Raw genomic sequence first — 11,512 nt, forward strand, 5'->3', positions numbered from 1 at the left:
CCCTCTTCAGACTTTCTGACTTTATCTCTGATTCAAGGGTTATTTTCTTGAACCCGGGAAACTCTATACAAGGTAGGAGGACTTGCTGCTCTTTTTGTCTCTCGTTTTTGAAACTTGCCTTCATTTTGTCAATCTGTATTAACCCTTTAATTGCCATGAGTGACCAAGACGGAATTTCTCCTTATAATATCAACAGAATATCAACCAGATAAGTGATGCGAGTAAAGGAATGTATAAACATTTGGGGATAATAAGTTGATTCAATACTAAATTCTCCGAACTAACATTATAAGAATTTTATGGTTGGGAGTAATGAGAATTACAAATTTGATGTGGGAGTTAAAGGGTTAATAATTTATTTGCTGAGAATAATTCTGTCCTGTTTGCATATGTTCAGAGTTCTGCATAATCTCATTTCACTTATATCCATGTGAGTATTAATGTAATACTGGTAATGTTATGTCAAGAACTATACATTATATTAATGACCTATTTAATTAAGTTGTGATCGATGGTTGTGCATGATTTAATGTTTGGCTACAAACATGTGGAAATACTCTTAGAAAATATTGCTGAAATTCTGGTGGTCCATCTGATATACTGCTGGTTTAATTACTGATTACATGTAGCTAGGTTTGTGAAGTGCTTCAACTGTACGTTGACTTATGAATATTAACATTTGAGAGACTCAATTTTGGGTCATTGATTAAAACTTATTAATTCATATAAAATCAAAGTTTAAGCTGCCCTCCTAAAACAGGAATATGGAAGATCTTGTGCAGAGATCTGGTTCCATCCTTGGCAAAGTACATATGGATTAGCAATTATCACCCCATGCTTGCATGTCTTGGGAAATTAGTACATTCATGCAAAGTGTCTATCATTAAGGTTTTGCCAAGTTAGACCTAACTTAAGTCCTTTAAGGTACCCTTTGGCAATTAGCAGCTGCCATGGTGATTTTAAATAATTTTTTTCTTTGTGTGGAGAGGTTTAACTTTTGATAGTTTTTGTAAGATGGACGTCAAAGCACAAAATCTAACCCAAGCGGGATGAATAACGAAGATCATGTAAACAATCCAACATGTTCAAGATATTCATAAATTACCATTACATATAGAGCCATTGACGGTGAAAAAATTTGTGTAAAAGTATATTTCATCGGATGGCAAGAGCAATTTTTACAAGATGATAAAAATAACCAAAACCATCATGACCTATTCTATTTTACAACTGCCTACACTGTAAATAGTGAAATTTAAAATATTTCATATCTAGCCCAATCATGGATTTTTGGAATGAGGAGACCCTAAATTGTTTAAAAAATAGTAATCTGAAAGTTGACTTTGCAGGAAATGGCCAAGAGAGGCTGTTTATTTTTGTCCAATGAAAAGTGTATGAAAATAGCTGGCACACTGAAAGGTTTAAAGTGATTTCAGTAAGACATATGTATTCCTTAAGTCTCAGCAGAGGAACAAAACTAACAGAACTCAACACAAAGAAGAACTTGCAGATAGGATTTTTTCCAAAATGGATGTTCTTTGTAAATGAGAGCAAGTAACATTATTTTGTGATGGACATTACATAATGTCTATAACAAAAACAGTCCTCTTTTTTTGTTTTCTCTGAAATTGAAAACCAGTTTTTTTTGTCTGCTTGGCTCCTTTTTTACAAATTCTAGGGGCCTAAACTTGAGTGTTGTAAATTACCAAAATCCTCGAAAAGCACAAGAAAAAATAAAGCCCATTTTATGTTATGGACATTATATTACAGACATCACATTATAGACATTATATTATGGACATTATGACTGCATGTCTTTAATTACGGTAATTCTTTTGGGAGAAATAAATGCTACATGCATACCAATTTTGTTCAAATTTATCACATCCAAGTTTTCAGTGTTTTTCACGAAACACTAATAACCATAACCATGGCAACAACTGTACATTAGCAGTAGCAACACCAAGCTGACATGAGGAGTATAAATTTTCAAAAAGTTTAAGTCCATGTGTGAATTAAGTTTACTGAAAGACATATCATATTTAGAGTCAGTACCTTCTTTTATAATATCTGAAGATAACAAATTAAAGTATAGCTTGCAATGTTTCAGAAATGTAGCTTAAAACAAGCAATACTACAACTTTCAGAGGCCATTGCACTGATAATATTACCGAGAAAGTTGTCAATTCATACAGTTCAGTGCAGTGTAACTGCATGATTCCCATATTGACGAAAATTTTCTTTACACAGTGTAGTTTGCTTATGATTATGTAGTTTGCTTGTGATTGTGTAGTTTTTGTCCTTGTTGGGATGGTGATAGATGATGCTATTGCAATTATGTTTCAAGTGACCAGGTTGTAGCAGTGATCGTTACAGGGTGGTAAATGGAGGTTATGCAGTCTTGCTCTGATGTTTAACCGTAGTTTATATATTTGTGTCTGCTTGTGCATCGTTTTGGAGCTATGGAGGTTTTAAGGTTCAGGTATAATGGTTACGCCGGCAATGGTCAGATCTTTGTGATGCTGCATGAAGTAGTAAAAACGGGTGCGGCTCTTGTATTAACGCCGGTACAACTGTAATTACTTTTATTATTAGATACTTCTTAGGCGAAATGGGGTATTTTGTTAGATATAATAAATCCTAAATTTTAAGATTAAGTTTCTCTTTTTAGATTAGTTTTTCATTTTAGCAGTATAGTATATATCATATAATTATTTTAGTGATGTGTAGGTCCACATCAGCCTTCCTAGCTGCCAATTTGTAACCTGCATTATCAAATAAAATGATGATGATGATGATGATTAAGAATCAAACGCCAACCAGCCAGAACTGACCGGGTTTAAGGCCCTAGAGAGAAAAAAAAAACTTATTTCCCCTTAACCTTTCAAATCGCGTTTCATTTCTGCTGTTTATGTCTCTGGTTGTTACTTTGTAAACTGAAAAACAAAACTCGTTCTTAATCTAGAAACTGGGTTGAAATGAAAAATCTCAGATTAAATCTCTTATTAGGTTCTTTCGTTGGTGTTCCTTGCTCAAAAGGATTTAGAAAATGACATCACGATTTGAAACCATTCTCGGTCTCAATTGGCTATCGGGAGTTTTTTTTTTGAATGGGTTTGATTAACATTACTTAATGTCAATTCTCTGTTTGATAGGTCATCCTGGAAAAGTTAGTATTATGGCTACGGCTATTTCGCCATTTGCGTCTACGAAAGAGACTACCAACTATGCAAGGCTATGCCGCCTCCTGATGGATGTTGGATCTCAGGTGCTTAGGTCCACTTTTGACACAATACATCCACCAGCGACTCTACATACAGTTTTGGGAAGTACCTCAGTGCATTACGCCACATTGCAATCACTGTACAAAGGAAGGAAGAAAGTGCTGAATCCCACGCAATGGGGAAAGTTGTACCCTACTCACGCACCCGTGTCTTCTGCAGCCTTCGATATCACACTTCTAACGGTGCTTCTTAGAAATATCTGTGGTTTGGGCCCTCCTGCCAATGGATGGGATCGTCTTCCCCTAGCTACAAACATAAGCATCGCAGATGACATCGCCAGAGTGAAGTATTACAGGAACACTGTATACGGCCATGCTTCTGAAGCCTCTGTGGATGACAGCAGTTTCAGTGCTTACTGGCAGGAAGTAAGAGAAGCTTTGGTGAGACTCGGAGGAGCTCATTTTAGAGCTGAAATCGACAACCTTGAGCACGACTGCATGGATCCAGATATCGAGGAGCACTATCGTGAACTGATGAAACAATGGAAGAAAGACGACGACAGCATCAAAGAGAAGCTTGAAGAAATTGAAAGTAAGTAAGATATTATCCACTGCCAATGTGGATGAATCAGAAGGCTACAAAAGTATATATTTCCAATTAACACGGTAGTGTAGGTCAGCTCATGATGTTTTCATCATTGTCGGAACTAGTCTCATATTTGAAAGGTATATATGCGTTGTATGTAAAATGAAGAATTAACCCAAATGTTGACACTATGTTTTCATTTGCAGTATTTTTGTCTGTTCGTGGTACTCGTGTACAACAGCTAGAGTGCATTTGTTGATTTCTAAGCGTCTTATTGCGTTTGATCTATTCGGAATCGACTAGATATTGATATACATATCATTGTTTTATCTGCACCTAACGTGAAGCTGCGATATAAATTTGCTTATGAAAATGCGCATACCTTTTGAAAATTTCAGATTCGCTGGATAACACGAGAGACACAATTGACAAGATAGAGATCGAAGTCAAAGAGGTGAAAGACAAGCTGGGTAGTCTGATGGCCTCAGCTGAAAAAAGCGTACAAGGTTAGCTGGTAGAGAGAGCTACTCACAGCAAAAAAAATTATTAAGACCGACACTGTTTTCTTGGGTACATAGCGCAGCTCATATGCATTACGACGGTAAGCGCTGGATGTCGGCCAACACAGCATACTTTACTAGTCTAAGAGCACACCTTGGTCAATACTGGCACTGGCTTTACACGAAGGTTCTATGTAATGTATGGGATGCCACGGAATCTGAGATTTTCTTCCCTGGCTACCTCTCGGATTTGATGGTGTTTTAGCAGCCCTCATACATATGTATCATCGAAGTCGGGATAGTTTATCGTCTTATTTTAGTATAACCTTTCTTATAATGAACCTAACTTCCTAGTAGCGTTAGATGTGACCCGCTTATTTCGGAATGAAATAACCAATTGCAAATCCTTCCCCCTGGCGTATTAGAGTATTCAATTCTACATGGGAAAATAGTTAAATGGGGATCGTCTTGAGTAAAATAGGTTAGAAAGAGATGTATGTGGTTATTTTACATTTCCTGAGGAAAAGACTGTCGGCAAAAGCTCCCACTTCATCGTAGGCAGGTCTCTAGATTTCTCCAGCTTTGAATCACCGCCGTGTCGGGTTACTCAGGATGTTTTCATTGAGGACGGAACTAGTCACATACTTGAAACGTTATTCTAGCGTTATGTGTGAAAAATGAAGAATTAACCCAAATGTTCACACTTTGTTTTCATCGGCAGTATTTTTTCTGTTCGTGGGTGCTCGCGTATAATTGCTGGAGTGCATTTTTGTAATTTCTAAGCGTCCTATTGAGTTTGATCTATTCTTAATCGACTAGATATTGATATACGTTTCATTGTTTTGTCTACACGTAAACGTGAATCTGTGGTGTAAATGTGCTTATGAAATTGCGCTTTCTTACATTTCCAGATTCGCTAGAAAAGATGAGACACGACCTCAGAGACACAACTGAGAAGATAGAGATTAAAATGAAGGAGGTTTTAGAGACGCTTAGTAGCCAGACGACCACAGTGGAAAAAAGCGCAGATGAAGGTTGGTTACTAAAAAGAGCTACTCACAGATAAATTGACCTACCAACAGGGATTTGTTAAAACATCTTTTGAGCATGATCACATTATTCGCGTGAAGTCGGCCAATTTAACATTTTTTTAAGATAATGTATTGTTGTAAGAGCACACCCTGGCTTCCAACCTGCTCCGGCTACAAATGAAGATACTTGGTAATGTGTGGGATGAATGGGATGGCACGGATGTGAGGCTACCTCTCGGTGTTGGATAGTTTTCTGGCAACACTCATACATGTTTAGCCGAGAAGGTTATTGTCTTATACTAGTTTTACTTTTGTTACGGACATAATGAGAAATGAGAGGCCATAAGGTTTTTTAGAATGTTGTGTAGAATAAAAAAATACACAGAGGAAGGGAAAAGGATCGATTTAGTTAACTTTTAATGAATAAAGTGACTCTCAATCGGACTAAAAGTTCAAATGTTATTCCACGAAAGGGTCTCTTGAGAAAGTGAGAAGCGAAATGGCAAAGATGGACAATGAACTGAAAGAAGTGAGGGAAAAGCTGTGTACTTTGTCAGCCCCTGTGGGAGAAAGCAAGAATGAAGGTCAGTTGAATTATACAATAAAAGTTATCCTGCTTAACTGCAAATTTAGCTGTAGTAAACGTGTTCTGTAGGTAAGAGAGAGATCATCCTATCTTAGAGAGATTCAGTTTTTCAATTTAAACAATCTCTGGAATAGTCTCTGTGGTGTGCTTTCATTCCCTTCAATTATTTAAACTTTCATCCGTAATTAGCCCGGAAACATTCTATTTTTATTAGAATGGGGAACGATATAAAAATGAAGTACAGTTTTAACGAAAATATTGGCCTTAAGTTCGGCTCCATGTTAGAAATTAACAGAGTAGGTTCGACGGCATTTATAAGCTACATGGCCTTTGGTCATTAAATTAACATGAGTCATACATTGATACCTTTTTTCATTGTCCAATTAAGTTCTTTGCCTTTGGTGTCGTACTCGTACACTTTTTAAATTCAGTGCCGAATACCTAGTAGCATTAAATATAATCTGCATATTTCTGAATAAAATAACCAAACCCTCCCTTCGCTCATATTGTGGAGTATTCAATTCTACATGGGAAAATAGTTGAATGAGGATCGTCTTGGGTAAAATAGGTTAGAATAAGATGTATATAGTTGTTTTACATTTCCTGGGGAAAGACTGTTGGCAAAACCTCCCACTTCATCACAGGCGAGCCTCCAATTTTCTGCAGCATTTTTAGATGAAACCGCGTGACAAAGAAGGCAGAAAGGTGTTGTTTGGTTTTCATTTATTAGTTCGTAGTCTTGCTATATCCCGAAAAGGCCTTGCTCAGACTACGGCTCCAATGATATGAATATCTATCTCCCGAGTAATTTATTTTACGACAGAGTGTCACTGTTAGACACCGCTAAAGCCGAACAAATAGAATTGGTTCAACTGAATTCACAATCTAAATGGCTTTTAATCAGTAGGCATGAATCATACGCTAAAACCTTTTTGCATCGTCCAAGTAATTTCTTTGGCAACAGTATGGTACTCGTTCGCATACTTAAATCAGTGCTGAATATCAGAGAGGTACCGCAATTTTCAACGCTGCATTCATTAGATTTCTTACTTATTTTGCTACTGCTAGGTATTTTTGATCCAACTGAGCTTATAAATGGAATTCGCCAGCTGTACAGGACTCGCGAGGGATGGCTCTCACCATTTCCATGGTGTGAAGAGTTTCAGTTTTTTCTCGGTTATATTTTTACAAGGCTCAAAGTGGTCAGAAGAAAGAAAACGAGAGGACAAATCACTGACGTATTTGTTGAGATGTCGTCAATACTAGACCCGTATGAAGAGTGTTCAGCGCCGAGAACAGTGTTGATTGAAGGAGAACCTGGTATGGGAAAAACTACCTATTGTAAAAAGTACGCCTACGACTGGGCCACAAAACAGCAAGAACCTCAGGGCTGCGGCTCATTTACAGTGGTATTGTTACTGAAATGTCGAGATATCTATTCTGACGTTTGGGAAGCTATTGATGATCAGCTTCTGCCCCGAAACATCGATGAAGAAGTCAAACAACAATTCTTTCAGTTTATTTGTGAAAATCAGTCAAGCATTTTATTGATATTGGATGGATTGGATGAGTTACCGTCCAGTAAATTGTCAATGTTTTCCGAATTAATTGAAGGAAGAGTACTCCCCAGATGCCACATAGTTGCAACAACAAGACACGAAGCTGGAAAAGAGGTGAGAAAATGTTGTGATGCGCTGCTTCAGATCGAAGGATTCACTGAAAAGCATGTGATAGGATTTGTCACCAAGTACTTTAAAGAAAGGACGGATTTAGCCACCAAGCTCTCGCAACGGATGTCGCGAGATAAAAACCTGAGAGAAATAGCGGCCAATCCTCTAAACACAGCACTTCTTTGCCTTTTATGCGAAGAGTTCGAGGGCAAACTCCCCGAAAGCAGAGCTCAACTGTACTTGGATATGGTTGAATGTGTTTTGAGAAGATATAGAAAAAAGAAGGGACTATTAGAAAAGATCGAAGACCTGACAAACCATTACAAACCGCAATTGAATCACCTTGGAAAGGTAGCGTTGAATGGTTTACTTGACGATAAGCTGGATTTTGATGAAAGTGAATTGAGAAACCATGCAAAAGACCTGACTGAATTTGGATTTCTGTCAGTGCAGCCTGGTGGTAGCAAACTGAGACAAATACTGCATTATGCCTTCTTACATAAAAGTTTTCAAGAATTCTTTGCAGCATTCTTCATTTGTTCTCAGATTCAAAGCAATGAAATGAAACCTGAAGAACTAGTTTCCGATCCAAGGTATTTCGTTGAACTTAAACAAATACTTTTGTTTTCGTGTGGAATTTTGGCCATGAAATGCGATGAACAGGTTGTGGCTCTTGTAAGGAGTTTAACAAATGAAGTCAACAAAAATGAAGGCCGTGTTGCAAAAATTGTAATGGAGGCCATCAACGAATGCAAAAGAGAAAAAAGTGATTTTCACTCGCATTTATCGAAGTCTTTTGGAACTGGTTTGAATCTGACCAATTTGGATTTGTCTTTTAATGCTATTAGTGCTGCGGGTGCTACATGTATTGCTGAGGCGATCAAAGTCAACAAGACGCTAACCAATTTGTCTTTGCGAAACAATGGTATAAGTGATGCGGGTGCTACAAGTATTGCTGAGGCAATCAAAGTGAACAAGACGCTAACCAATTTGGATTTGTCAGGTAATGGTATTAGAGCTGCGGGTGCTACATGTATTGCTGAGGCCATCAAAGTGAACAAGACGCTAACCAATTTAGATTTGTCTAACGATGGTATTAGAGCTGCGGGTGCTACATGTATTGCTGAGGCAATTAAAGTGAACAAGACGCTAGCCAATTTGGATTTGTCAGGTAATGATATTAGAGCTGCGGGTGCTACATGTATCGCTGAGGCAATCAAAGTGAACAAGACGTTAACCAATTTGGATTTGTCTTGGAATGGTATTAGAGCTGCGGGTGCTACATGTATTGCTGAGGCAATCAAAGTCAACAAGACGCTAACCAATTTGTCTTTGCGAAACAATGGTATTAGAGCTGCGGGTGGTACATGTATTGCTGAGGCCATCAAAGTCAACAAGACGCTAACCAATTTGGATTTGTCAGGTATTGGTATTAGAGCTGCGGGTGCTACATGTATTACTGATGCAATCAAAGTGAACAAGACGCTAACCAATTTGGATTTGTCTTGGAATGGTATTAGTGCTGCGGGTGCTACATGTATTGCTGAGGCAATCAAAGTCAACAAGACGCTAACCAATTTGTCTTTGCGAAACAATGGTATTAGAGCTGCGGGTGCTACATGCATTGCTGAGGCCATCAAAGTCAACAAGACGCTAACCAATTTGGATTTGTCTAACGATGATATTAGTGCCGCGGGTGCTACATGTATTGCTGAGGCAATCAAAGTGAACAAGACGCTAACCAATTTTTCTTTGCGAAACAATGGTATTAGTGATGTGGGTGCTACAAGTATTGCTGAGGCAATGAAAGTGAACAAGACGCTAGCCAATTTGGATTTGTCAGGTAATGATATTAGAGCTGTGGGTGCTACATGTATCGCTGAGGCAATCAAAGTGAACAAGACGTTAACCAATTTGGATTTGTCTTGGAATGGTATTAGTGCTGCGGGTGCTACATGTATTGCTGAGGTAATCAAAGTAAACAAGACGCTAACCAATTTGTCTTTGCGAAACAATGGTATTCGAGCTGCGGGTGCTACATGTATTGCTGAGGCCATCAAAGTGAACAAGACGCTAACCAATTTGGATTTGTCTAACGATGATATTAGTGCTGCGGGTGCTACATGTATTGCTGAGGCAATCAAAGTGAACAAGACGCTAGCCAATTTGGATTTGTCAGGTAATGATATTAGAGCTGCGGGTGCTACATTTATTGCTGAGGCAATCAAAGTGAACAAGACGTTAATCAATTTGGATTTGTCTTGGAATGGTATTAGTGCTGCGGGTGCCACATGTATTGCTGAGGCAATGAAAATGAACAAGACGCTAACCAATTTGGATTTGTCAGGTAATGGTATTAGTGATGCGGGGTGCTACATGTATTGCTGAGGCCATCAAAGTGAACAAGACGCTAACCAATTTGGATTTGTCTTGGAATGGTATTAGTGCTGCGGGTGCTACATGTCTTGCTGAGGCAATTGAAGCAGGGTTTAAACAACTTTGAAGTAGAAGGGCACTGCCTTTAAAGTAGGCCGGTAGCCTTAAAAATTGAGGGCGGAAGGCACGAACTTCTAGGGGGGCCCGGGGGGATGCTCCCCCGGGAAATGTTTAAAATGTAAGTCTCTTAGAAACGCATTTTCCTGCAATCTGGAAAAGAAATCTTCTTGCAATGATGCATACTAAATCTATTATAATACAAAGGAATGGTACTCTGGGAGAATTTGTTTATTTCACAGTTGTTTTCTGAGCCTCTTTTTATCCTACAGTTACAAGTTAAAGGCCTATTTTCAACCTTGATGCAACGCGCGCCACGACCCAATTTCCTGTAACACGGAATTTCCAGATCACTAAAAACCTTCTAAAATCGTCTTTCTCAAGAGCCACCCTGAACATATAGTCAACAGTTTTACGGTAAATACATTCGCCGTTTCTCATTTCACAGTTTCCTTACAGTGTTTTGAATTTTGTCTGGAAGAATCCGAAGAAAATTTTTTTTAAGTATCACGCTTGGATCTCTTCGTACTCTATGAAGAGTCGGCGAAAAGGACAATATTCAAATTTTTTCACTTTCTAGAAGCGCTTGAGGATTCTAAATGAAAACAAAATACTTCCAATAGAAACTGGTATTTTTCAAAGAGAAATATGGAAAAATATCAGACTGCCAGACGTTTAGTTATTTGAAGACCGTGTCCGGTAGTGACTGGTGAAAATTTTCCTAGTGTCACGCTTGGATCTCTTCGCACTCTGTGTACAAGGTCAGCGAAACGGAGGCATTTTTTCACTTTTTAGAAGCGCTTGAGGATTGTAAATGAAGGTAGAATATTTTCCAATGAAAAATTAGTATATTTCAAAGAGAAATATGGAGTTATTTGAGGACCGTGTCCAGCCGTGTCATTGAAATTTTAAGTGTCAAGCGCTTGGATGGCTTCGTACTCCGTGCAAAATGCAGACTACGGACCGCAGACCGGGTACCAAATGCAGACTGAGAATTTGTACTATTTTTTCGTCTGATACGTGATAACATGACATCTTACAACTTACCGAGCGTCACGCAAGCGCGTTTCCGCGATCATCTTTCACGATTATTTGCACTATTGTGGAATATTCCTTGCCTGTCTCTTAATCACAATCGTTCTTAATTTTTTTCAAGCCTCGTTTAGTATTCTCATTTTCCACGCGAGTTGGTTGGCGTGATGTCTTTACAGAATTTACCAACTTACTAAAAGTAGATGTGGATGTAAATGGATGCCACTATTGAATATTTAACCTGCGCAATATTCGAGAAATTCGTCTTTTTAACCGATATGTGCTCATTTTGTTGACAAAAATGCGAACCGAGACCAAAACTTTTCTTTCGACTTGATATATTTTCAACATTCAGAAGTGTACACACACTGATATCCCCTAAGTGTCTTAT

At 38.3% G+C, this 11,512-nt stretch overlaps 1 protein-coding gene across 1 annotated transcript; it reads left to right on the top strand.

The window, feature by feature from the left end:
- The first annotated feature begins 3,155 nt into the window (after positions 1–3,155).
- On the top strand, positions 3,156–9,984 carry LOC149043761 (uncharacterized). Its single transcript, XM_089209937.1, has 5 exons — positions 3,156–3,815; positions 4,208–4,315; positions 5,221–5,343; positions 5,814–5,924; positions 6,995–9,984. The coding sequence occupies exons 1-5, from the start codon at positions 3,179–3,181 to the stop codon at positions 9,982–9,984; spliced, it is 3,969 nt and encodes a 1,322-aa protein (XP_089066063.1). The 5' UTR covers positions 3,156–3,178.
- The last annotated feature ends 1,528 nt before the right edge of the window (positions 9,985–11,512 follow it).

This window comes from Pocillopora damicornis, chromosome 6 (assembly GCF_964200805.1).
Source record: "Pocillopora damicornis chromosome 6, jaPocDami1.2, whole genome shotgun sequence".
NCBI lineage: Eukaryota > Metazoa > Cnidaria > Anthozoa > Scleractinia > Pocilloporidae > Pocillopora > Pocillopora damicornis.

What these genes read in the sequence shown, in the direction of transcription:
- LOC149043761 (XM_089209937.1), top strand. Translation starts at nt 3,179, where the DNA reads ATGGCTACGGCTATTTCGCCATTTGCGTCTACGAAAGAGACTACCAAC. An exon ending in GAAGCTTGAAGAAATTGAAA is followed by an intron (nt 3,816 to 4,207) that starts GTAAGTAAGATA and finishes TGAAAATTTCAG; the next exon opens with ATTCGCTGGATAACACGAGA. An exon ending in GGGAGAAAGCAAGAATGAAG is followed by an intron (nt 5,925 to 6,994) that starts GTCAGTTGAATT and finishes TGCTACTGCTAG; the next exon opens with GTATTTTTGATCCAACTGAG.